The 24146-nt window shown below is 39.9% G+C and overlaps 9 protein-coding genes across 25 annotated transcripts; 6 read left to right on the top strand and 3 right to left on the bottom strand.

The window, feature by feature from the left end:
* The first annotated feature begins 27 nt into the window (after positions 1 to 27).
* LOC104754328 (NAC domain-containing protein 2) lies at positions 28 to 1834 on the top strand. Its single transcript, XM_087495056.1, has 4 exons — positions 28 to 174; positions 269 to 594; positions 685 to 962; positions 1051 to 1834. The coding sequence occupies exons 2-4, from the start codon at positions 435 to 437 to the stop codon at positions 1489 to 1491; spliced, it is 879 nt and encodes a 292-aa protein (XP_087351182.1). The 5' UTR covers positions 28 to 174; positions 269 to 434; the 3' UTR covers positions 1492 to 1834.
* A 66-nt stretch (positions 1835 to 1900) lies between these two features.
* On the bottom strand, positions 1901 to 2946 carry LOC104754334 (uncharacterized). Its single transcript, XM_019239230.2, has 2 exons — positions 2812 to 2946; positions 1901 to 2286 (listed from the first exon to the last, which is right to left on the bottom strand). Exons 1-2 carry the CDS (start codon positions 2926 to 2928, stop codon positions 2209 to 2211), a joined length of 195 nt encoding a protein of 64 aa, XP_019094775.1. The 5' UTR covers positions 2929 to 2946; the 3' UTR covers positions 1901 to 2208.
* A 111-nt stretch (positions 2947 to 3057) lies between these two features.
* LOC147923204 (uncharacterized) lies at positions 3058 to 4347 on the top strand. Its single transcript, XM_087495058.1, has 3 exons — positions 3058 to 3517; positions 3619 to 3673; positions 3774 to 4347. The coding sequence occupies exons 1-3, from the start codon at positions 3209 to 3211 to the stop codon at positions 4112 to 4114; spliced, it is 705 nt and encodes a 234-aa protein (XP_087351184.1). The 5' UTR covers positions 3058 to 3208; the 3' UTR covers positions 4115 to 4347.
* LOC104754332 (serine/threonine-protein kinase BSK4) lies at positions 4137 to 7162 on the bottom strand. 4 transcript variants are annotated; one of them, XR_015586704.1, is made up of 10 exons: positions 6691 to 7126; positions 6461 to 6583; positions 6159 to 6382; positions 5936 to 6071; positions 5705 to 5838; positions 5503 to 5608; positions 5342 to 5427; positions 4923 to 5255; positions 4693 to 4808; positions 4137 to 4609 (listed from the first exon to the last, which is right to left on the bottom strand). XR_015586704.1 is itself a non-coding variant. In XM_087495049.1 (10 exons), the coding sequence occupies exons 2-10, from the start codon at positions 6540 to 6542 to the stop codon at positions 4358 to 4360; spliced, it is 1464 nt and encodes a 487-aa protein (XP_087351175.1). In that variant the 5' UTR covers positions 6543 to 6583; positions 6691 to 7162; the 3' UTR covers positions 4137 to 4357. The 4 variants fall into 4 exon arrangements, 3 of the variants coding, with proteins under 3 accessions (XP_087351175.1, XP_087351176.1, XP_087351177.1); XM_087495049.1 differs by having other exon boundaries at positions 4693 to 4803; positions 6691 to 7162; XM_087495050.1 differs by having other exon boundaries at positions 4693 to 4803; positions 5705 to 5781; positions 5999 to 6071; positions 6691 to 7127.
* Positions 7163 to 7762: 600 nt separating this feature from the next.
* Positions 7763 to 8763, top strand: LOC104754331 (actin-depolymerizing factor 10). Its single transcript, XM_010476493.3, has 3 exons — positions 7763 to 7939; positions 8060 to 8325; positions 8419 to 8763. Exons 1-3 carry the CDS (start codon positions 7937 to 7939, stop codon positions 8570 to 8572), a joined length of 423 nt encoding a protein of 140 aa, XP_010474795.1. The 5' UTR covers positions 7763 to 7936; the 3' UTR covers positions 8573 to 8763.
* LOC104754329 (tRNA-specific adenosine deaminase TAD1) lies at positions 8085 to 11139 on the bottom strand. Of its 3 annotated transcripts, none has more exons than XR_015586705.1 (10): positions 10932 to 11117; positions 10514 to 10843; positions 10288 to 10422; positions 10052 to 10165; positions 9703 to 9872; positions 9547 to 9607; positions 9330 to 9449; positions 9159 to 9246; positions 8857 to 8971; positions 8085 to 8423 (listed from the first exon to the last, which is right to left on the bottom strand). XR_015586705.1 is itself a non-coding variant. In XM_010476492.2 (10 exons), exons 1-9 carry the CDS (start codon positions 11086 to 11088, stop codon positions 8864 to 8866), a joined length of 1299 nt encoding a protein of 432 aa, XP_010474794.1. In that variant the 5' UTR covers positions 11089 to 11139; the 3' UTR covers positions 8085 to 8423; positions 8857 to 8863. The 3 variants fall into 3 exon arrangements, 2 of the variants coding, with proteins under 2 accessions (XP_010474794.1, XP_087351179.1); XM_010476492.2 differs by having other exon boundaries at positions 9547 to 9623; positions 10932 to 11139; XM_087495053.1 differs by having other exon boundaries at positions 9547 to 9623; positions 10572 to 10843; positions 10932 to 11139.
* LOC104754336 (uncharacterized) lies at positions 11114 to 15892 on the top strand. 11 transcript variants are annotated; one of them, XM_087495046.1, is made up of 15 exons: positions 11114 to 11526; positions 11612 to 11813; positions 11944 to 12018; positions 12099 to 12197; positions 12299 to 12339; positions 12563 to 12676; positions 12872 to 12986; positions 13078 to 13268; positions 13347 to 13466; positions 13553 to 13633; positions 13776 to 14011; positions 14265 to 14304; positions 14393 to 14500; positions 14743 to 15185; positions 15469 to 15892. In XM_087495046.1, exons 1-15 carry the CDS (start codon positions 11422 to 11424, stop codon positions 15473 to 15475), a joined length of 1977 nt encoding a protein of 658 aa, XP_087351172.1. In that variant the 5' UTR covers positions 11114 to 11421; the 3' UTR covers positions 15476 to 15892. The 11 variants fall into 11 exon arrangements, 2 of the variants coding, with proteins under 2 accessions (XP_087351172.1, XP_087351173.1); XR_015586701.1 differs by having other exon boundaries at positions 11260 to 11526; positions 13347 to 13482; positions 14138 to 14304; positions 14398 to 14500; XR_015586700.1 differs by having other exon boundaries at positions 11260 to 11526; positions 13347 to 13482; positions 14138 to 14304; positions 15469 to 15685.
* Positions 15716 to 17373, top strand: LOC104754335 (LIM domain-containing protein PLIM2b-like). The gene is made up of 5 exons (XM_010476498.3): positions 15716 to 15995; positions 16121 to 16220; positions 16318 to 16340; positions 16483 to 16572; positions 16941 to 17373. The coding sequence occupies exons 1-5, from the start codon at positions 15861 to 15863 to the stop codon at positions 17208 to 17210; spliced, it is 618 nt and encodes a 205-aa protein (XP_010474800.1). The 5' UTR covers positions 15716 to 15860; the 3' UTR covers positions 17211 to 17373.
* LOC104754337 (K(+) efflux antiporter 1, chloroplastic) lies at positions 17373 to 24138 on the top strand. Of its 2 annotated transcripts, XM_010476501.3 has the most exons (21): positions 17373 to 17806; positions 17939 to 19466; positions 19569 to 19740; positions 19825 to 19915; positions 20098 to 20234; positions 20325 to 20384; positions 20478 to 20597; positions 20718 to 20786; positions 20874 to 20939; positions 21073 to 21162; positions 21366 to 21470; positions 21558 to 21686; positions 21849 to 22058; positions 22162 to 22311; positions 22479 to 22532; positions 22659 to 22717; positions 22968 to 23034; positions 23144 to 23320; positions 23408 to 23464; positions 23578 to 23652; positions 23761 to 24138. In XM_010476501.3, exons 2-21 carry the CDS (start codon positions 18019 to 18021, stop codon positions 23878 to 23880), a joined length of 3456 nt encoding a protein of 1151 aa, XP_010474803.1. In that variant the 5' UTR covers positions 17373 to 17806; positions 17939 to 18018; the 3' UTR covers positions 23881 to 24138. The 2 variants fall into 2 exon arrangements, 1 of the variants encoding a protein (XP_010474803.1); XR_015586693.1 differs by lacking the exons at positions 22479 to 22532; positions 22659 to 22717; positions 22968 to 23034; ... (2 more) ...; positions 23578 to 23652; positions 23761 to 24138 and having other exon boundaries at positions 17608 to 17806; positions 20026 to 20234.
* Positions 24139 to 24146: the final 8 nt, after the last annotated feature.

Below are 24146 nucleotides of genomic sequence, written 5' to 3'. Positions count from 1 at the left end.
GGAGGGTTCGGTCGTATCGGACCGGTCGGATTTGGAATTTTACGAACAAGTGAAGAAGGGAGTGGACCCCCCCTCTCGAAACGACAGACGTAAGCAGTGACAACATCGACTAACGGCCACGTCAGCAACTGACTTCTCTGTGCGAAACGTGTATCGGCAGCGTCATCCACCCACGTGTGTTCTAGAAGCTCTTCTCTCTACCCTTACATGTCGACACGTGTCATATCCCTCTTCCTTATATATTTGACTTTTCTCTCTTTTTTTCCAGACTTTCAAACGCCAAGTTTCTTATTAGAGCTATACGAAGATTAGGATCATCCCAACCACCATCGCGTCCTAATCTTATTCCGTAGTTAATAATACTAGTGGCCATCAATAATAATAGGTCAAGAGATTAAGAAAGAAGAAGAAGAGAGAGGGTAAGGTAATCGATTATGTCAGCAGAATTAGAGCTGCCTCCAGGGTTCCGATTTCACCCAACCGACGAAGAGCTCGTCATGCACTATCTCTGCCGCAAATGTGCTTCTCAGTCCATCGCCGTTCCCATCATCGCTGAGATCGATCTCTACAAATACGATCCATGGGAGCTTCCTGGTATATTGATTATTAAATTCTCTTTCTCTTTTTAAATCTGAGGATTTTAGAAAAAAAAAGAACTAAACTAAAGAAGATCAAAAATTACAGGTTTAGCCTTGTACGGTGAGAAGGAATGGTATTTCTTTTCTCCCAGAGATAGAAAATATCCCAACGGTTCGCGTCCTAACCGGTCTGCTGGTTCTGGTTACTGGAAAGCCACCGGTGCTGATAAACCCATCGGTCTTCCTAAACCGGTCGGGATTAAGAAAGCTCTTGTTTTCTACGCCGGCAAAGCTCCCAAAGGAGAGAAAACCAACTGGATTATGCACGAGTACCGTCTCGCCGACGTTGACCGCTCCGTTCGCAAGAAGAAGAACAGCCTCAGGGTAATTATATATGTGATTAAGATCTAATTTTGTTTCAATCTCTCTCTCTCTCTGTAGTTTGATTAACTGATCCGTTTTTTTCTGCCAGCTGGACGATTGGGTTCTTTGTCGGATTTACAACAAAAAAGGAGCTATCGAGAGGCGAGTACCACCGCCGAATCCGGTTGTTTACGGGGGAGTCACCGACGAAATCGTGGAGGAGAAGCCGAAGGTGACGGAGATGGGGATGCCTCCGCCGCCGCAACAGACGAGTGAGTTCGTGTATTTCGACACGTCGGATTCGGTGCCGAAGCTGCATACGACGGATTCGAGTTGCTCGGAGCAGGTGGTGTCGCCTGAGTTCACGAGCGAGGTTCAGAGCGAGCCCAAGTGGAATGATTGGTCGGCGGCTGTAAGTAATAATAACACCCTTGATTTTGGGTTTAATTACATTGATGCCACTGTGGATAACGCCTTTGGAGGAGGAGGAGGGAGTAATCAGATGTTTCCGCTACAGGATATGTTCATGTACATGCCCAAGCCTTATTAGTTCCCCCTTTCTTTTGCCTGCCGCAAAAAACGCAAAACCCAAAACGCTCCGTTTAGTTTTGCGTTTTAATGGCAACACGAGACCGTTTTTATGATGGTCAATGAGTGTGCCGAATCGGTGGTGCTGCTGCCATTTAGATTTGTTGTTGTTGTTCGTTTGTTGTTTTATATAAGACCGTCAAGATTTCAGGTAATACCTGATCGGACGGTGGTCATTGTTGTTCGATGTTGGTCAGTGTATCTACTGTTAGGTAGAAAAAAACTCCACTTGTCTTTTGTTTCCGCTTTGGTGGTCATAAAAGTCAAAAAAGCTAAGTATCAATTTAATAGTTCCTTCTGCTTAATCAATCATCCACATGATTTTGTTGATCTAACCGTCCGTACGGATGTTTTTTTAATACTAGTAGTAGTACACACAACTAGAGCATACTTTATTGAAAAAGGGGACTTTGACATATTCGATTCCTTGAACGGAACTGATACCGAAATAGCTAACTGATCGGGTGGAATTGGTTTGGTTATTATACAAAGATAAAATCCAGATGATCTACTTACTTGTTGCTATACTTTATTGACATAACTCAAAAGTCTTGCAAGTTTAACGGAGGATACCAACTGGAGCACTAAGAAAGCAGATGAACCTCTTTGTTAGCCAGAAAACGAGACGCTGGAAACCAGACACTCAAATCATGGTCAGCTGCATCTTACTTTTTCATTGTCACTTGTCGGGGCGCTTCTTTGATGGAAAGATGAACTCTTTCACGGAATCTTGGGCTGACAATATTCTCTCTCTGATCTGCAGAATACGAAAACGCCATATCTATCTTATGTAAGACTAAGAATCAGAGAGTCAATTGGAAACATAATCCCCCACATATATATAGGCACAAAGAACCATAAGCAACTGATTTTTGTTGTTTAAGAGAAAATGAGCATTCAGCAATTGACAGTAACAGACTAAAAACAGAGCAATAGAAGCAGTCCAGAAGTCCACTAGTCAAGAGCAGATCCAGACAGAGCTGAGCATAAAGATCAAAATTGACTTCTCACTTTGATCAGAAACTGTTTCTTGCTTGGAGATCTGCCATCCATCCTATACATCTTATTAATTTATTATCCAAAAGTTTTCTTAGAAACTAATCATCACCGAGTAATCAAACTTCACAACCCTAGCAAGAAGCAACTATAAAGAGACAAGCGTATTCCCTCCTAGTGATTGTGACCGAGGAGAGAGGGAGAGACAACTATCTCTGCTGCGGATTCGATCAGACTTGATGATGGAAACAAAAAAAAAAGAAGGAAGCAATCGGGAGGAACTCACAGGATCAAGAGCGTTAGGTTCGGGACCATAATCAGCGGTTAAGAGGAAGTAGGATACAACGGTGGTCGCCACCACTGTCGTTACCTTCACCACCTTCTCTATTTGGGGATTCATCATCGAGTGAGAAAGAGAGAACCAGAAAAGCACAATTTCTAATCACAATATTTCTTTTGCTCGGTAAAAAACGACGACACACATTCCCGGATATTGTGAGTTTGTTGTAATTGTAAGACTTCATGCCGTTTTTATTTCCATAAACACTTCAAATATGGATGGGCCTAGAGAGAGAGAGAGGTAAGGCCCAAACATTTCACGGCGTCGTTTTCTTTTAAGATCCCCGGCTGGCGTTGATGGAGATCTCTTTTTCGGCGGTTGAAAACCTTTGAAAAATTGAATTATGGAGAAATCGACCTCGTCGGCGACTCAACTCACTGAACCTTCTCCTCCTCCTCCTCCTCCTACTGCTACTTCATCTCTTCCAGCACAGGTTTCTCCGCTTCCTACATCTGCAGATCAGAGATCAGCCGAGTTACCTTCTCCGGCGTTTACTCCCGGGACCACGGCTCAGCCTCCGTCGACGGTTTCCATGGATCCGTCGCCGCAGAGGGGAAGAAAGCGAGCGCTGGAGACGAATCTTCGGATCGAAAACTCCAACTACTACAAGATGCGTCTCCTTCTCAAAGATCTTCGCCCTCACGTTCTCGAGGTTGTTTTTAACTCCTTTAGATGAAAATTGTGATTGGCAATTTCAATTCTTTTATTATGTTTCGAAATAAAAGAAGATAACTGAGAGATTTCTTCCTACAGGTTTTACGAACTCCAGACTTCAGGAACTCTAAGGCAGCTTTCGAGATTCAAGAAAGTGAGAGAGAGAGCTCATACTTTTTGTTATATTCCAATTTTCACTTTAACACACAAAGTCCCCCAACTTGTTTCATTCTGAAAAATTATGCTGTTTGCAGAGATGAAGCACATGCTTCAACTGTACCAAGAGATGATTGGAGGATCACCCAAACGTGAGAAAACTGCTAAGACCGAGTCTTTATCCAACGGAAAGGCCATTAGTGAAACACCTCAAACTACTACTGCACTGAGATCATCTGAGACGAGCTATGCCCAAACCGAGAAGCTCAACACTCTTAAAGATGGCGACAAGGTGGTTGGAGGGTCGGCATTTGGCTGGAACTTCATTACCGGAGGAGGCACAGACCCTGTTTACTGTGGTATGTCTAAGGAAGACTACAGAAGCTCTCACCCAATTCTCCAAGCGGAGGCAGAGGTTGAGCTGCACAAGACATTATAACCATTGTTTTGCTTTCTGCATCTGTTTGTTAATGGAGTTTGTATAATATTCTCTTGGTGTCCATACATCCCAAGGTCTTATGTACCAACTGAAAACAATGGATTAGCGTCTGCCTTGTTTAAGTTTTAGATAGTATAACCAACACCTAAACCTTCTTAGCTTCAAATGGGACAACAGATTACCTTTCGATTGTTTCCCTTCATTGAATGATAGCTTCTTCATCTTTTACAAAACCCAATGTCTTTAGTTCTGTGTGGAAGCTGAAATCTTTTTGGCTTCAAGGTTGGATCCTTCAGTTAGTGCGATTTGAGATTCCTTCTCCATCCCCAGGCTGGCAAGAGCAACAGACTGCAGATACAATGCAACGTACCACACAGGAGAAATGCCTTGAGCCTTCATTGCATCATCTAAAGCTTCTTTCGCCATGTTACTCATCAGGTAACTTAGACTGCGCCGCACAAAGACTGTTGCAGAGCTCATTCCCAAATCAAGAAACTGAGACAAATTTTGTAGACAGGGACATTGTCAACTAAGGAGGAAGGTCTTGTTATGGATTCGAGTGCGGAAGAAAGACAGACCTGCGTGTAAAACTCAATGGCTTCACTAAAGTCTTTCCTTCTGAATGCAATGTCGCCTTTTTTCTTCGAGTTTATAGCCTCTTGCATCTGCTCCGTCCACAGAAACGAAAGCTGCACTTAAACATGTCACATAAAACCATGAAGAAACCTTCATGTGATGGGAACCATAAGGGCTCTAACTTTTAAGTGGATTTTAAAAGTTGATATAGCCATAAAACCTGACGACTTACATCTTCATCGTCTTTGTATCCAATTTTATCCAAGAACTCGAGTATAGCAGTCAGGTCTTGTCTCGAACAAGCCTCAGCAAAAGGGGACGGAGGTAACGCAAAAGTACCACTCTGAGGCATACCCATTAGAACATAAGACGGAACCTCTGTGTATTTCTGGAGAGATATCAGCGCAGTGACCAACGATTTTATGCTTGGTCGCTCACGAGTTTCATGCTGAAGACAGCGAGATGCCAGGCGTACTAACTCCATGCCATCACTGTCGGAAAATTCTCCCTCCAAGCAGGAATCAGTTAGAGTCTGAAGGTCTCTGTCTCGAATCAAATCAAGGGCCTAAACACATAGCAGAAGGCTGAAATAGTTAGCAAAGATAATTCAAGAAATGATTAAAGTAAAATAGTAATACCATGGACACTTACATGGCTAGGAGGAATATGCTTTCCGGTGAGAAGATCAAGCAGAAGAGTGCCAAAGCTGTAGATTACACTCTCTGCTGTGATTCTCCCTGTATCAAGAACACACTTAAACCTCAAGTTGTTGGGAAAATATGACCTACGAGAGAGGGGGATATGAAGTTCACCAGTTCGTAGATACTCAGGAGGGGTGAAAGCAAGATTTGTGGTATAACTTTTACCATCCCGACGATTCTTCATTAACCCAAAGGTTGAAAGTCTCGGATTGCATTCCTTATAAGAAGATCCATAAAAGCGTCAGTGGAGGAATATATCATGAAACAAAACATGGTCTCTCAGAAAAGAGCTTAAGTTCATTATGGAATGTACCTCGTCAAACAAAACTCTGTAAGCATTGAAATCATGATATAGCGTGTGTCCTTTGTTACTACAGTATTCAAGAGCTTCTGAAATGTATAAGACAACCCTTAGTCGCATCGTCCATTTCATTGGCTGTGTATCCCCTGGTGGTAGATGTTAAAAGTGATAATGCAAATACAAAGGCAAACAATCTAAAAAGAGCATTAAAAGAAAACTGATCAAATGAATTTTTTCTTTTACAGTGGAAAAGGTGTTTGGCTAGTGTCTCATTAGGCATAAACTCAGCCACAAGTAACCTCTCACCGCCTTCACAACAATAGCCGAGTAAATTGGCCATTCTTTTGCTGCGTAGCTGACCAACCGATATTGCTTCTTCCTGGAAACAGACACAACCAAAGTTAAAAGGAGATATGAGACTGAGAGATTGGCAATTAAGATAAACTATGAGGATACATGTGAATACCAGGAAATGGCGTGGATCAGGCCAGGAAGTTCCAGAAAAGCGCTTGATAGCAATCTTCTTATGAGTCACCAGTTTCCCTTGATAGACAACATTTGGAGCTGTTTCTCCATGTTCAGATACAACATTCTCCAAAGCGAAACCAGAGGTGGCGATCTTAAGCTCTTCTAGTGTGTATTCACTAAAAGACGGCACATCTGTTACCTCACTATCAATCTCTTCGTTTTCTGTAAATCACGTAAAAAGGATTAAAGAAAACAGGGCATAAAGCCAAAAAAGAAATTGTCTGAGAACAGAGACGTCACCAACATATGGAGCTTCAAGAGCAGCAGTCTTGTGAGATGAATTCCAACAACATGTAACAATCTTTGAGCTTTGACCTCCCATCGATGTTTTCTTTCAGTTATAAAGGCAACAACGGGTAATGCCTGGAAACAAGCAGGAAATTGCCCAATCTTCTTTTTAATTACAGGGAAAGAGAGATGTCACTCAGAGATCAAACTTAAAAAATTTGGTATAAAGAAACAGGTAGTACCTTTGTCAACTCGCAACCATTCTGGTCAGCCAGCTAGCTCGTGCTCGGCTAGTAACAGTGAGACCGGCAGTACTAATTTTGTTCAAACTAAAAGAAAGAAGCAAAACACAACTGAACAAAAAGCAGACACCTTTTTTTTTTTTTATCTATCCATCGAAGACGCACTTTCCGGTGTTCCTTCCAATTTCAAATCCACCAACAACCATATAAATTTCTCGATTTTAATAAGAGGATGTATATAAAAATGAGGATACTCAGACAGTATCTCAATCAAACCGATGCGGAAGTAGCCCAAGCAAACCGGAAAGTGTCGATACTCGATACCCAGAGGAGAGTAATAATAAATAATTCATAAGTTTTGAATTCACCAACATCATCTAATCTTAATCCTAACCCATAACATAACCATATTTTGAGCTTTTTTCTCATTGAAAAATAGACAAATTACCGACAAGTGTGATAAATATATTACGGTTGAATAGGCCTAGCCGCCACAACAATACAATTACAAGTAAGCAAGGAACTGAAAGTGGTCTGTCTTTTCGAGGGAAAAGCCCATGGGCTTTTGATTGGGCTCTCAACAGACCAACCTGATTTTTTCTACTCTGCCGCCGAAAACAAAATAATTGCAAAACATTTTCACAAACCTATGATTTTATACTGTTGTCAAGTGACATCGATGCAACCTTTGTTTATTTTTCGGCCAAACCCTTTTTTTTTTTTTTCAAATGATAGTAGCTGCAATTTCTCATAGTGCAAAACCCCTTTGGAGAAATATATAACGAACTCGTTGTCAAAAACAAATGACAAACTCGAAAGTCTAGTTATTGTTTTCCCGCTAAATTGAATAAATTAGCAAAGTCTACAACCAAATTGTGAGGAAAGAAAAAGTCAAAAACATTTAATAAAAAGAAATAAAACATGTACATCATGAAACCTCCTCAACTTCCCAATTATGCCCGGAACACAAACGAACTTCACCACATGTGCTTTACATACACAACATACATATACATGTGAATTATGATGTGTAGCGTGAATATAATATATAGACTCCCTCTAATATTTCTAATGGAAGTAAAATATGGCTACAACGTGACAGCATCAAAGTCTTCTTGGTTTTAAGACGTGACCAGCCTAACGACCCAACCAAACCTACTTGTCTATTCCTTCTTCTCACCCTCTAAAACCACCCCCCTACCTTCTCTACTTTCAGATCATCAAGCCCCCAATTTCAGCAGAAAACATGGTATGTTCCTACATCTCATTTTTTTTTTTTTTTTTTTTTTACCAATGGTATCACCAATCAATCAATCATGTAATATGTTGTGATCATATTAGTTCACTATGCGTGTGTTCGATTGTGCAGGCTAACTCAGCTTCTGGGATGCATGTAAGCGATGAGTGCAAGCTCAAATTCTTGGAGTTGAAAGCAAAGAGGAATTATAGGTACATTATTTTCAAAATCGATGAGAAGGCTCAGCAAGTTATGATAGACAAGCTTGGGAATCCAGAAGAAACTTACGACGATTTCACCGGATCTATTCCAGAGGACGAGTGCCGATATGCTGTCTATGACTTTGATTTCACCACTCCTGAGAATTGCCAGAAGAGCAAGATCTTTTTCATCGCATGGTACAGCTCCTTTCCCCTGTTTTTTTTTTTCTTTTTCTTCTAATGATTTGGAAACGTAGACTTTGTGATAACTGAGACATCGACTTGCTTCAGGTCACCTGATACATCAAGAGTGAGGAGTAAGATGTTGTATGCAAGCTCCAAGGACAGATTCAAGAGGGAAATGGATGGGATTCAAGTTGAATTGCAAGCAACAGATCCTAGCGAGATGAGCCTCGACATCATCAAGGGACGAGTCAATCTCTGAATGGAACATACTCCATCTTCATTCGTTCGTTTCAGTCAAATTCATATTATCTGCTTTTGTTTTCTTTGGGTTTCCCGTTTTACATTCTTCACTCTTTGAATTTTCTGTGATTCATGGTCTCAACTCTTTTTTTTTATTATTGGAACGTAATCATCATAATAATAGTTAATTACTTTGCTTCCCTAAACAAAGTTATCAAATTTAGCAACTTGTAAACGATAATGAACTAATGATGCAAAGAAGGTAGGTTGATAGAGAGAGAGAGGGCAAATAGGAAGACATACCTCAAGACTAATCTATCAGAAAATCTTCGTAATTCAAGGGTTTTCTTAGCCAGTTGTTGAATGGATATTTTCCTTTAAAAATCTTCGACATCAAAGAATATTCCGTAGCTTTGTCCTGCATAGAATTAAAACAAACAAAAAAACGTAAACCATCTCACAACAAACCAGAGAAAAGTATCGCAATCTTGTGGAATGCATGTCAAACACTCGCTATGATTCATACACTTTAGTATGTAAGTAGTACCAGTGGAAGCATGTTAAATCAAAATGAAGCAGCAGAAAATAATCAATATCACATGTACCTTCAGTTCTCGATAAGTTTTAATTGACTTAGAGGATTCATTTTCGTGTCCATGAGCGTCTTTCAAGAATAGTTCAAGTAACCGCTGTCTAGAAAAAAAAAAAACAGATGACTATGGTATCAACTAGAAATAAGAAAGGTCGTGCTTGGATAACAAGGCTCCTCTTCTTACTTGCATATACATGATTGAGTCGACGGATACAGAGCTCCCTTAGCTGAGGTGCCTTGCTTTCTACCGGTTGTTCCAAGAATAACTTCGTGTAACCCAGCATGGTTCCAACACAAGGAATACCTAAGAGACAACAAATACATCGTCACCTAGTAACAAGAAAGAAGAGAAAGATATGTCATTGTCATGTGATTTAGAGTTGAGAGCATTGAAAACTAACCCGCATGTTATGGTAGCTTGAGCAGTTTCTGAATGCTGAAATTCTGATGGTGGTACTGGAGCTACAAAAAACAGTGGCTGAAAAGGAATTAGCACAGCATATGCAAGTAACTACTGCAATTTACATGATACTCTGGTATAAAGAAGCTGATGAAACCTTGTTCAAACGGAAGGAAGTCAGAAGCTCATCCGATAATGGAAGGATCCTCTCATACAAAGACCTTTGCAAGTGATCAGCCAAAGAAAAACTATTAGGAAAGTGCAGAGATTGTCCAACGGTGATGGTAGAAATATACACAGGCTGAAGGACTTGGGAAAGCAGTGCCCCTGAAGTAAGAACACACAAAGAGAGAGAGAAAAATGCCCATAAGAAAATATAGAATGACAAAAGAAGTTCTCTGTCAAACTTCAAGCATAGACCCACAAGATATCACATGACATATATGCTTGATGCAATTAAAAGTACAGAAGAGGTTGCAAAAACATTAGCAGAGTAGAGAGGAAACCTTGAACTCCAAGAACATTCCATCGAGCTATCTTATCCGAACAGCTAACAGAGAGTGTGGTTTCACCACGACCAGGCTTTCTTTGCACCATATCTCCTACTTGTGAGCCATTACCTGAAATGGAGACATCCAAAATAAATCGATAACAACATCAGTCTAATCCGCTATCTTATAGCTGTTATATAAGAGAAAGGCAAGCAGGGAAAACAAATTCTTGCAACAATGAGGTTCAATACCTTTGTTGCTATTACCAATCTCTGGAACATGAGAACGTCCAGACGAGCCTTGAACTAACACAGAGTCGTCATCTACTTGTGTTGATGGAATATTTTTCAGGGCATACAAGGGTGAACTAGTAGAAGCATAACCACCTATATAAATATCAACAAAAAAATGGTCAGTGCCAGACGACATTATTGAAACGAGAAGAAGCAAAAAACGAATAAGAAGCTGATGGATTACATGGCAATTGAGAAATGTACAAATGCAAGTGGCAACCAGATTTGAGCTTATAACTCACTTCTCCAGGAGAGCTTGGGTCTGCTGACTCTAGTATCGAGCTTGTTACGCTATCATCATATCTCTGACGCTTGGCATCATTATTAAAACATGTCCGCCTCTGATCGGGGGAAGTGAATTGCTGGATCCGATGAATCTCGGAATAGAAGAACCTCATGAGAGCTCTTCTGGCGACAACTTCGGCATGAGAATCGTTAACAATGTCTCCACGGGGACTCAACAGCGACCGACTAACGCACTTGGTCCCCGTTCCCAACGCTATTACTTCCAGGTCTGCACATAAACCCTAAATTAGCTTTAAAAATCGAAACAGCAGAAGGAAACCAAAGGATAAAGCAAAAATAGTCGAAGAGAGAGAGACCTTTGGATTGGGAAGGAGAAGAGAGAAGGAAAGCGGATAGGACGGTGACTTCACGTCCTTGAGGTTTTCCCTTCTTCGGGAGAGAGATGTAAGCCGACACAACCTTCTCTGCTACTATCTCTCCCCAGTCGCTGCTGCAGAATCCTTCTCCTTCCATTGCCTACTAACTAGTCCCTCTGATTCTATTTCTTCTACTCGAAACGGATCCTAATTATTTTGGCAAAACCTTTTCAAGTAGAGAAAGAAAGAGACCTGTGTGAAAAATATTTTAAAGTTTAGGGACCGTTTTAGTAAATTACTTATTAAAGTTAAGTTCTTCACTTTCTTTAATCTAATGGTGGTGGCTGGGATAATAAGCATAATAAAACTCAAGGGACTCTCTCACTCCTCTCCCACTCGCTTCTTTTGACGTCTTTCCCAAAATTCAAATTCCTCAATCTGTGATCATCGACGTCGGGGATTCAAAGCAATCCGTGAGAGATCCAATTGCATGATCTCTCCACTTCCTGGTGTTTTAGGGTTTTCTACTACTACTACTACTACTCTCTCTCTCATGGACGGTAAAGAGAATCTCAGCGATTGTGTGATTAAGTTGGTAAGATTTTTTATTGAATGTTACTTCAACTTTTGAGAATCATCCGCTTCTTGGTGGTGGTTATGATTTTGATTTTAAATTTCAGAGGGAGAACCCGAAGAGGCGAAAGGAGACGGTTTACGTCGGATGTGGTGCTGGATTCGGCGGCGATAGGCCACTGGCGGCTCTCAAACTGCTTCAGAGAGTTGAAGACCTTCACTATCTTGTCCTTGAGTGCTTAGCCGAGCGAACTTTGGCTGATCGCTGGCTCTCTATGTCATCTGGCGGTGACGGTTTCGACCCTCGTGGTATGTTTGAGTTTGATTTTTTTTTGTTTTGTTGAAAATTAGTAGTCTATCATCTAGTTGCTAGAATTGGCTTGTAGGATTGTTTCATAACTTCATCAACTTCAACCATTTTTTTCCTCCTGCTGTACAGTTTCAGAGTGGATGCATTTGTTACTACCTTTGGCTGTGGAGAAAGGCACTTGTATAATCACTAATATGGGTGCAAGTAAGAGCTTATACTCTATATAATGGTGCCCTTTTGTTCTGACTGATAATCTGAATTCTCGTGTTTTTTTCCTTATACAGTTGATCCTTCTGGGGCTCAGAAGAAGGTTCTCCAGGTAGCCAGTGAACTAGGGCTCACAATTTCCGTCGCTGTGGCTCATGAGGTGCATTTTGAAACAGGTTATGGAAGCTACTTTCATTTCATTCCTGGGAGATATATTATTGATAGTGTTCTGTGTATTATAAGTGTGTCTAACCATTGTCTTTTGAATCTTATTTAGGCTCTGGATCATCTTCTTGCGGTCAATATTGCTCTACCGGGGTAGGATTCTGTTTCTCGTACTCCTGATCGTATGTGTCAAATGGGGTATTATTATCAGCTTGTGACTGCTATTTTGATAGACTAGAAGATGCGTACACATGGTTATGTGTACATTGAAGGGCTGTAGGTTATATGTCACAAGAGTAGAGAGTTTCAGACTGTACCATGTTTTATTTAGCTCCTCCTTGTGGTTGTCCTGAAATTTTTATTCTCCTTGTTGAAGGGTACTAGCACTTATCTTGGAGCAGCTCCTATTGTTGAATGTCTGGAGAAGTACCAACCAGACGTGATAATTACTTCAAGAGTGGCTGATGCTGCCTTGTTTTTAGCACCAATGGTGAGGACTTTTTATCCGTCCAACTATCTGATATTTGACAGCCAGGACGATTTTCTTGTTGGACCAGATAACCACTCGGATTGCATATCATTATCATCTCAGTTTTATAATCATCGTTTGTCTCCCTTTGGCTTGAATTCGTATCAAGAGGCGTTTCTGTTCGTTAATCTGATCATTTCCTTGTTGTATGGTTAGGTCTATGAACTAGGTTGGAATTGGAATGACTTGGAGCTGCTAGCTCAGGGAACTCTTGCTGGCCACCTTCTGGAATGCGGATGTCAGCTCACTGGTGGATACTTCATGCATCCAGGTGTGTTTTAAGCTTACTGGCTCAGGGAAGAAATAATGGACTGCTGTTTTTCATTTTCAGTATGGTCATTTCGTTCTTCATTGTTCTTTAGGTGACCATTATAGAGACTTGGCTTTCCCTCTCCTCCAGGATGTGTCACTTCCTTATGCAGAAATTGGCCATGACGGGAAAGTATATGTATCAAAGCCTGAAGGGACTGGTGGAATTTTAAATACCAGTACTTGCGCCGAGCAACTTCTGTATGAAATTGCTGATCCTAGTGCCTACATTACACCTGATGTGGTAAGTTAGCGGTACAAAAGCTAGAAGAAACAACTGTAACAACAACGGAAACAGTTGATTTGAAAATCTTTATTGCAGGTGATTGATGTTCGAGATGTTTCTTTCCTTCCCCTTTCAGACTGCAAAATACAATGCAGTGGAGCAAAACCATCTGCTAACACTGCTGTGCCTGAGAAACTTTTGCGGTTGATTCCAAAGGTTATCCATAGAAAATGTTGGTATTATTAGATTGATACTAAAGAACAACATATGTTGAGTTCTATAATTCGTTCTTTTTTTTGCAGGAGTGTGGTTGGAAAGGATGGGGAGAAATATCTTATGGAGGGCATGGATCTATTCAGCGTGCTAAAGCTTCAGAGTTTCTGGTGTGCCTTTGGTTAAAATGTCTATGATGTAGTAGCATTATTAAGCACTAGTTTTGCTTGAAATGACTCCTTGTTATGCCTATAATGGATTTTTCATTTCTCATAAAGTGTATACATACTTTACTGTGTGCTTTTTTTTTAGGTTCGATCTTGGATGGAAGAAACCATTCCTGGTGTTAACCACTGCATTCTTTCTTATGTGATTGGGCTTGATAGCTTGAAGGCGACAAACAACGACGCTGAATCATCTTGGCAGTCATGTGGAGATATTAGATTACGTATGGATGGTCTATTCAAACTGAAAGAACATGCAGTCCACTTAACGAAAGAGTTCAATGCTTTATATACAAATGGACCAGCTGGTGGTGGTGGAATTAGGTAATTTCTTATTGTAGCATTACAGTAGTACCAGATCCTGATGGTTTCAGATATCTTATAGACTTGACAGAATGCTTAATTATTGACAAGTTAGAGCATGTTCTGTTTTTATCTCTGATTATGCAGACTGATAATTTTTATCATGGCAATCTCAATGTACCGAAACTTGATATTTGTTAAAATAGAGCATATGAGATGCTGGAAGGTCTTTTTGGTTTGGCTTGACTCCTTGTAATTATTTGCAATCATGCAGTACCGGACACAAGATAGAGATTATTCTTGAAAAGCTTTTGGTATGTCGTCTCTATCGTGAAGTTGTAACTAATATAGCCTTGCATAAATCATATCCTGGCTTCTGATGTTACATGTTTGATTATCTAGGTCAGCCGTGAATCTGTAATCTGGAAAACTGGACTTCAGCACACCAACACATCAAAGTCAGTGACCCCTGAAAATCATTATCCAGTTGCTCAAGAGAAAATCCAAAAGGTTAGTGAGAAAGTACTTGCTCAAACCGGTTAGTTTCTTTGTTGACAGCTATCTTATACTACGCTAAGTGCTAAGACAAAATTAGATAATCGTAGTGATCATAAACTGAATCCAGTTCCTTAGTGAATCAATCTATTGTGTATGGAGATTCTGTACGTATCTGTGTTCAAAACTAGAGGATGAAATTGTGAAAGAATTCTAAACTTAAGTGCTAAACACCTTGGTATTGCTTCCATTTGTAGATCCCTAAGAAAAATTTAAATAACCAAACAACGAAAGGTGATCAGTGGACGGGTTTATCTGGAATTCATCACTCTCCTGCTCCATCTGGCCGAAAGATCCCACTCTACTCTGTTGCTCATAGCCGGGCAGGTGATAAAGGAAACGACATAAACTTCTCACTAATCCCACACTATTCCCCTGATATCGATCGTCTGAAACTCATCATTACTCCTCAATGGGTTAAACATGTGATGTCAGTTCTGTTATCAACCTCTCCGTTTCTTGAAACCGATGCAAAACCAATCGATGAAAATGTGTCTGTAGAGATATATGATGTTAAAGGCATTCATGCTTTGAATGTTGTCGTACGGAACATATTAGATGGTGGAGTCAACTGTTCCAGGAGAATCGATCGACACGGAAAGACAATCTCAGATCTCATCTTGTGTCAACAAGTTGTGTTGTAAGACTACTTTACTTTGCATATCAGGTTTTTCTATTCAAATATTGTGTCGTGTGGTAATGTTAACTAAAAGAGAGACTTGAACTACACTATAATTCTTAAGATATTGGAAAAAGAGAAAATCGACTTAGTGGTGCTTCACTTTCTATTTCATTAAAATTGCATCAACTTACAACTGGGTATCTTGATAGATACGCATACAGATGTATTAAAAGCAATTTTATTTTATTGAAGAAGAATATTATATATTTGTATAATGTTAGGTTGTTATATTCCTTTGCAGGACCTGACATGGGTTGCACCACCTCAAGACAGTTGGCTTAAAGTAACGTTCCTTAATGGGTTGAAATTGTCAGAAACCAGAACCCTTCTTTTGCTCAACTCCAATCACGTTGCCACCCAATTTTATCTCGTTGGTTTTGCAAAATCAAAAAAGAGAGAGAAAAAAAAAAAACTTGCTCCGTTACAGCCTCACAATTGCAACAAGGTTTCGTATAAAAGAGGACAGAAGTTTCGCAGGTTCCTCCTTTGTCTGAGGTAAAGGTTTCCTTCTTTAACTAATTCCTCAGATGACCTCTTGATTTGATTAAAATAAATTCTAACCTGTTTTAATCAGGATCTTGGAGAAGGAAACAACAACAAAAGAAAATCAAAAACAAAAAAAAAAACAGAAAAATGTCTTTCACAGGAACTCTCGACAAATGCAATGCTTGCGATAAGACAGTGTATGTGGTGGACATGTTGTCTATTGAAGGGATGCCTTACCACAAGTCTTGCTTCAGGTGCACCCATTGCAAAGGAACCCTTGTGGTATGTTGCATTATTCTTATACAAGGGATCATTTAGTTCCCAAATTTCTTGTTCAGTTTTCCTATGATCATATTATTCAATCAAAGATTCCAAACATGGAAACAATATTTATGCGTTGATGGCAGATGAGCAACTATTCCTCCATGGACGGAGTCTTGTACTGCAAGACTCATTTTGAGCAATTGTTCAAGGAGTCTGGCAATTTCAGCAAAAATTTTCAACCAGGTTCATTATTATAATATATCTCCAACTTCGAATCTCTCTTATTTTTCTCCAATCAAATAAATCATCATGATCGTAACAAGTTTCTTTCTTTTATCAGGAAAAACTGAGAAGCCTGAGCTGGTACGTTCATCATTTATGTGTACAATGATCATTCTATATGATAATTATGCGTATCAATCTTTCATTTTTCATTCTTTAATGATTGGACGAATAAATAGGATCTGAAAGAAAATTGACTGCATTGATAATTTCAACATTACAGACTAGGACTCCCAGCAAGATATCTTCCATCTTCTGTGGAACACAAGACAAGTGTGCCGCATGCGAAAAAACTGTTTACCCTCTTGAAAAGGTTGGTATTTTGCATTTTTTTTTACATCTTCTTCCTTATCCAAATATTTACCATCAAGTCCCTAACTTGTAGATTTGTAAATTTAAGCAAAATTGCAACGAACTGGTACTGTAGAAACACAAAATTTTATGTGCTCGGCATTTCAGTTTTGGGGGTTTTATTTTCCATGTCCTTTGATTTATTCGGTTCATATGATTTATTACTAGATTAGATCAAACGGGAAAGGAAAAGAAAAACTGACTTTTTTTTTTGGTCTGTTTAGTTTACATTGGATACGATATCAGAACGTTGTACTTGGTTGTTGCTGGTTCCATAAAATGTTGAATTGATCGGTTTAATAGGGAATTTGGTTAATTTGCTGCTAACAGGTACAAATGGAAGGAGAATGCTTCCATAAGACATGTTTCCGGTGCGCTCACGGTGGCTGTACGCTCACTCATTCCTCTTACGCCTCCCTAGACAGCGTTCTCTATTGTCGGCATCACTTTAACCAACTCTTCATGGAGAAAGGAAACTACGCTCACGTGCTCCAAGCGACGAACCACCGTCGCACAGCCTCAGGCAACATTCTTCCTGCAGAGGCTACGGAAGATATCGCAGTGGAGACCAAGGAAGAAAACGGCGATTCACAGTCTTGAATATATATCTCTTGTTGAGTGAGTGTTGTGTGATTTGATTTTTATTTGTAATGAGTTGTTTCCATAATCAAGAGTCCAGACATGATTTTTTTCTTCTTCTTTTGATTCGTTGGTATTATTATTGATTACGTTATAATATATTACGGGCGAGAAAAGCAACAAATATGATTTTTTGACAGAGTGATCAGTGATATGCTTGCTTACTGATGGGATGGTCATGGTCTATGCGATATACTGATAGTTTTTTTCTTATATGTATGTGAAAGAATACGGTATTGTTATCATCTAATCTATTCGGTTCAAAGCAAATTGGGTTATACCGGATAAAATTAAACCAAGTGGTTATCGGGTGATGTGGATCATTCATTTATTTTAGGGAAGCGCAGGGTGTTTTCGTAAATATATCGGGGAAAATAATCCTTACCAAAAATACCATGAACGATGATGATGATGATGATGATGTCTGGTTGGCGAGAAACTCATGAATTTTTCCTTTTTTTTTTTTGACTGAGAAAAACATTTGAAAAAACTCTGTTTGGAGCGGAACCGAAGACGAGCCCACGCCATCTGTTCGTACTCTCAGTTCTCAATGATTGGTTAGTCTCTCTCTCTCTCTCTCCCTCTCTCTCTCTCTCTCTCTTTCTCGCTTCTCGCCGTATTTTTGATTTTCAAGTCTGAATTGTGTGATGATACCTATATGAATGATGTGGCTTCCTGGAATTTTCCAGAGACAGGTCATACAGGTGTTTAGTTATATATGAAGGTTCGAGGAACCAAGTAAAAGCTCTAGTTTTTGAATTGATTCGACATGGAATTTGCGTCTACTGTTCCACAGCCGATTCTATCTCATGGTGCGAGTTACTACTACTACTGCTTTTCAAATCCCAAAGGAATCATCAGCACTAGGATTCCCAAAGTGCACTCGTGTCTTCGTTTCTCTACAAGGTTTTATAGTCATAATTTGCATTCTAGCCCAAAAAAATCATTACTTGGCACTCGCCTCCGAGGTTTTGGGTTTAGGTTAAGTTGTCAGGGCAATGATTCTCTAGATAGTGATGATCGAATTGGGGAATCTTCCGAAAGTACAGATTTGAATGAAGATAAAGACGCGAGTTTGGAGGAGCTCAAGGAGCTACTACACATGGCAGTTAAAGAATTGGAAGTTGCTAGACTTAACAGTACCATGTTTGAGGAAAAGGCTCAGAGATTCTCAGAAAGAGCCATTGCACTCAAGGATGAAGCTGCTACTGCTTGGCATGACGTTAACAAAACCCTTGATGTCATTCGAGATACCGTCGATGAGGAATCTCTTGCTAAAGAAGCTCTTCATAAGGCTACTATGGCCTTATCTCTTGCTGAGGCTAAGCTTCAGGTTATTGTAGAATCACTTGAAGCAGCTGGTTCAGGGAATGATACTCCACAAGAGACTGATGAGAGAACAGATGATGTTAACGATAAAGAGGATGCCCTTTTAGCTGCTAAGGATGATATCAAAGAATGCCAAGTGAATTTAGCAAATTGTGAGGCCCAACTGAATTCTCTGCAAAGCAAAAAAGACGAGCTGCAGAAGGAAGTGGACAAGTTGAGTGAGTTCGCCGAGACAATACAGATCAATGCCTTGAAAGCCGAGGAGGATGTCGCTAATATTATGAAACTCGCTGAGCAAGCTGTAGCATTTGAGCTCGAGGCTACCCAACGCGTTAATGATGCAGAGATCGCTTTGCAGAGAGCAGAAAAGTCTCTCTCCATTTCTCTGACCCCAGAGGAAACTCAGACCCAACTCTCCGATGAAGAAGCTCCTGTCGAGGATGAGGAAGTACTCTCAAGTAATATTGAAGTTGTAAGCCTTCAGTTTGAAAAAGAATCACCTAAAGATGATGATTTATTAGCGGTACAGAACACATCTGATCTTGTGCCTGATATAGCTGGTCAGAAGACTCAAAAACTAACTCAGCCTTATGAGTCAAGCGATCATGAGAATGGAAAGCCAAATATAGAGTCTTCTAAAGTGGTTGAAGCAGATTTTGAAAAGTCAAAGATCAATGTTCAGACCAAAAAACAGGAGAAAGACCAGCCAAAAGAGGGTTCCTCTCTTAATTCTCCCAAGGCATCCTTTAATAAATCCTCCCGTTTCTTTTCTGCATCTTTCTTCTCTTCCAATCCAGATGGGACCGCCACAGTGTTTGCGAGTCTGGTTGATTCTGTCAAAAAGCAATGGCCCAAGCTAGTTCTTGGGATTGCACTTCTTGGAGCAGGGTCAGTTTGAAAATATACTCTTACTCTCGTCAATTTTTGTAGGATCATTTAAGTACTTAAAGTTTAGTCTTTTTGTTGATATGCTCTTCTTATCCGTTCCAGACTGACATTATACTCCAATGGAGTAGGGGGAAACAATCAGCTGCTTCAACAGCCAGATGTTACCAGCACTAGTACAGAAGACGGCTTTTCCAGTACGAAGCCATTGATCCGGCAAGTGCAAAAAATTCCCAAGAGAATTAAAAAACTACTTGAGATGCTCCCTCACCAGGAGGTATTAAAGATTGTTCTTGTTTTTTTTCAAAGTGAACATTATTTTGAATGTACTTTGCAGGCTGAAACTTTCTACCATTATTAGGTCAATGAGGAAGAAGCTTCCCTTTTTGATTTTTTGTGGTTACTGCTGGCAAGCGTCATATTTGTGCCTTTATTTCAGAAGATTCCTGGAGGTAAGTAGGATTCTTTTTTTTGTTTCTTATCCATTGCACCACTATTTGTTATCCCTTTCCCTCAAAACTTTTACGATTTCCATGTTCTCATCAGTCAAAAACAATTTCAGTTCTGGTCTCGCAATCATGTTGCATAGAGATTTATGTGCCATCTTGATGGCTTCATCTGCTGCAATGTATAGGCAGCCCTGTTCTTGGGTATTTGGCAGCTGGAATTCTGATTGGTCCATATGGTCTTTCGATAATCCGTAATGTGCACGGGACCAGGGCCATCGCAGAATTTGGAGTTGTTTTCTTGCTTTTCAACATTGGCCTTGAGGTATACTATTTGATATATGTTTGTGTATCCTGTTGCTTTCAAATTGTGTTTGGTCGAAAAGCCAAATTTTGTTTTGTTTTGATTTGACAGCTATCTGTTGAAAGACTGAGTTCCATGAAGAAATATGTTTTTGGATTAGGCTCCGCTCAGGTGATATGTAGATCTGCGTATATCATTCCCCATTATTTATCAACTACTACAATACGTACATGCTTAATTTGTACTACTATTGTTGAAATCTAGGTTCTATTGACAGCAGCTGTAGTTGGATTGATTGCCCATTATGTTGCTGGTCAAGCTGGTCCAGCGGCAATAGTGATTGGAAATGGCCTGGCACTGTCCTCCACTGCTGTTGTCCTTCAGGTGACCTTTTTGGTTGTATTCACATAGGTGTCTTAATGAAAGGAAAGTCTGTAACAGCCCTTTCATGATTTTTATGCAATGACGCTATGGTTGAACAGAAACAATGTACCTGGTTTTCAGGTTCTACAAGAACGAGGTGAGAGTACATCCAGACATGGAAGGGCTTCATTTTCCGTCTTGCTTTTCCAGGTCGGTTCAGAACATAGTTAATTCTGTACTTTTGTAACGACAACTATGCTGAGGCATTTCTCATCAGTTTGTTGTTTTTCTTCACAGGATCTAGCTGTTGTTGTTTTACTGATTCTCATCCCACTTATTTCACCTAATTCATCGAAAGGAGGGGTAAGCTCATCTCAAGGATTTCTTTTTCTGCTCGATGCCATGTGCTGAAATTGCTACTATGCGAGATATACTAAAGGAAGTCTAGTAAGTATCAGTGCTAGCAAAATGCTAAGTTACTAGCTGCTGTTTACAGATTGGATTTCAAGCCATCGCTGAAGCTCTTGGGCTTGCTGCAGTCAAAGCAGCAGTTGCTATTACTGCCATAATTGCTGGTGGCCGTCTTGTAAGGCTCAGATACTTTTAACTTTTGAGATCCCGGATATTAAAATAAGTTAATTACCACCAAACTTGTTAGATGAATGTTTTAGATTTGCTACAAAAGGAAGAGGCATGTTTTCATGAACTACTGTGCTGTCACTGCTACTTCCAGTACTCAGTTCATCTGTTTCAATAGAGTTTTAATCTATGGCATTTTGTGGCATACAGCTTCTTCGACCAATCTACAAGCAAATTGCAGAAAACAGAAACGCTGAGATATTCTCTGCCAACACGCTTCTTGTTATTCTTGGGACTAGTTTATTGACAGCCAGGGTATGACAGTGACCTTGTTGGTATTGGACTATTTTACTGACATGCTATTCGTTTCCGTCACCTAATTTTTCCGCTTCTATGAATCAGGCTGGACTTTCCATGGCACTAGGAGCGTTTTTGGCTGGTCTACTCCTTGCAGAGACAGAATTTTCCTTGCAAGTGGAATCAGATATTGCTCCATATCGTGGTCTTTTACTGGGACTCTTCTTCATGACGGTAACATAACTTTCCTTATAACTGTATCCATATTTTGGAAAGAATCACGAATTATAGATGGTGAAAAGTAAGACTTACTTGTGTTTTAGTAAGATCCTGATATTAGTAATCAACTGTAAGCACAGGTATAAAAACTAACAAAAAGAGTTCCTTTCATTTCAGGTTGGCATGTCTATTGATCCGAAATTACTTCTCTCTAATTTCCCTGTGATAGTGGGAACTTTGGGACTCTTGATAGTGGGAAAGACTATGTTAGTCGTGATTATGGGCAAATTGTTCGGCATTTCAATAATATCTGCAATTCGGGTAGGGCTACTTCTGGCCCCGGGGGGAGAATTTGCATTTGTTGCTTTCGGAGAAGCTGTCAATCAGGTTTGTCATCTACATGAGTATATAAGCACCAATGTTCTTCACAACTTAATGGTTTTCAACTACCTTTTATCCCTGTAGGCCTAATATGTGGTTGTTTCTTCAGGGTATAATGTCTCCCCAGTTATCTTCGTTGCTGTTTCTTGTCGTGGGAATCTCAATGGCTATCACACCTTGGTTAGCTGCTGGTGGCCAGTTAATTGCATCTCGGTTTGAGTTGCATGATGTTCGAAGTTTGTTGCCGGTTGAGAGTGAGGTAGGAATCATGATGTTTCGTTTATAGCATATATAACTCTGTCAGGAAATAATCCATCAATCCTGGTACCACCTGAATTCAGTGAAGCTCACACGTTCTCTAATTGAGAAATTCATTACAAGACCGACTGATGAGTGTATTTTTTTCTTGTCTGATTTTATTTGCAGACGGATGATTTGCAAGATCACATAATTATTTGCGGATTTGGTCGAGTTGGGCAGGTTTAATACACTATCTGAACTTCTTTAGTTTATGCTCTTATATGAGAACCTCTCTCTAGATAGTCTGCTTCACAGGATAGGTCGTAGTATCTAACCTCATGACCATTTTTTGTTTGTAACTTGTAGATAATCGCTCAGCTTCTCTCGGAAAGACTTATCCCATTTGTTGCCCTCGATGTCAGCAGGTAACATTACGTTCCTTATTCATTGCCTCTATTGTCAGATAATCTTTGTGGGCTAAAGTAGGTTTCAAATGTTTTGTTCTCGTATCAATCTGGAAATGTGGGGACTATCAGTAATTTCCACACACACACACACACGCTGAGATTACATTTGAATCTCTCTGCTTTATAAGTCTAGTTTCAAGATTGCACCTGGCCTCTTTCTCACATTCTGTGCTTACCTGAAATTAAAACCTCGTATTTAAATCTACAGTGATAGAGTGACTATCGGGCGTTCCTTGGATCTTCCTGTTTATTTCGGAGACGCTGGTAGTAGAGAGGTACACACGCACACAAAAAGAAAAAGAGAAAAAGACACACTAGACAATTACAGATTAGATCAGCATTTGAATTATTACTTCACTTGTGCCAAAAAAAAAAAAAAAACAGGTACTCCACAAAATAGGAGCAGAGAGAGCATGCGCTGCTGTGGTTGCCTTAGACGCACCAGGAGCAAACTACAGATGTGTGTGGGCTTTGAGCAAGTATTACCCCAATGTCAAAACCTTTGTCCGCGCACACGATGTAGTTCATGGTCTTAATCTAGAAAAAGCCGGTGCTACTGCGGTAATATGTTCACATACCCTTCACTCTCCTCTAGCTTTTTAATCAAATGGTACACTAATAATATATGTCGATCACAAAAACTTCTAGGTTGTCCCAGAGACTCTGGAGCCTAGTCTACAGTTGGCAGCTGCTGTTCTTGCTCAGGTAAAAAAATAAATGATTTCTTTTATTAGTGGAAGTAATCCTAAAGAAAGGATAAAACACACAGTGCATGATCGATCCTTTTTTTTTTTTTGGGGTTTAAAAAACCTTCTCAGGCAAAATTACCGACGTCGGAAATTGCAAACACAATAAACGAGTTCAGAACCCGTCACTTGTCTGAGCTGACAGAGGTGTGTGTTTAATTGTCGATAATCATCTATTTTTTTTATATATATATCAGAGTGTGGTTTGGTCTGATTGATTTTTGTGTTGGGGATACGGCGTAATGACAATGGCAGCTAAGTGAAGCAAGCGGAAGCTCTCTGGGGTATGGTTTCTCGAGGGCGACTAAGCCTAAACCTCCGACGGATGCGTCTGATGAAAACCCGATAATAGAAAGCGGCACACTGGCGATCTAATGACCTTATTGTGTTTTTATAATTCTGGTGGAAACAAACAAGAACGTCTTAAACACTTGCTGGTAGTTTCGTTTCGTTCATGGAAAAAGGGTATATATGTCCATTCTTTAACCATCACCAACTTGGGTTGCAGTGTACAGTTAAGTGATGGATTCATCATTTATTTGTTTAAGGACTATACAGTATACATACACATTCATGAATGTAATTGAATTACTATATACAGAACGTCATGAATGTAAAAATAATCTTCAAATATCTCTAAC

This window comes from Camelina sativa, chromosome 17 (assembly GCF_030686135.1).
Source record: "Camelina sativa cultivar CO46 ecotype springtype chromosome 17, ASM3068613v1".
Lineage (NCBI taxonomy): Eukaryota > Viridiplantae > Streptophyta > Magnoliopsida > Brassicales > Brassicaceae > Camelina > Camelina sativa.
This window is presented reverse-complemented; position numbering and strand designations above follow the sequence as displayed.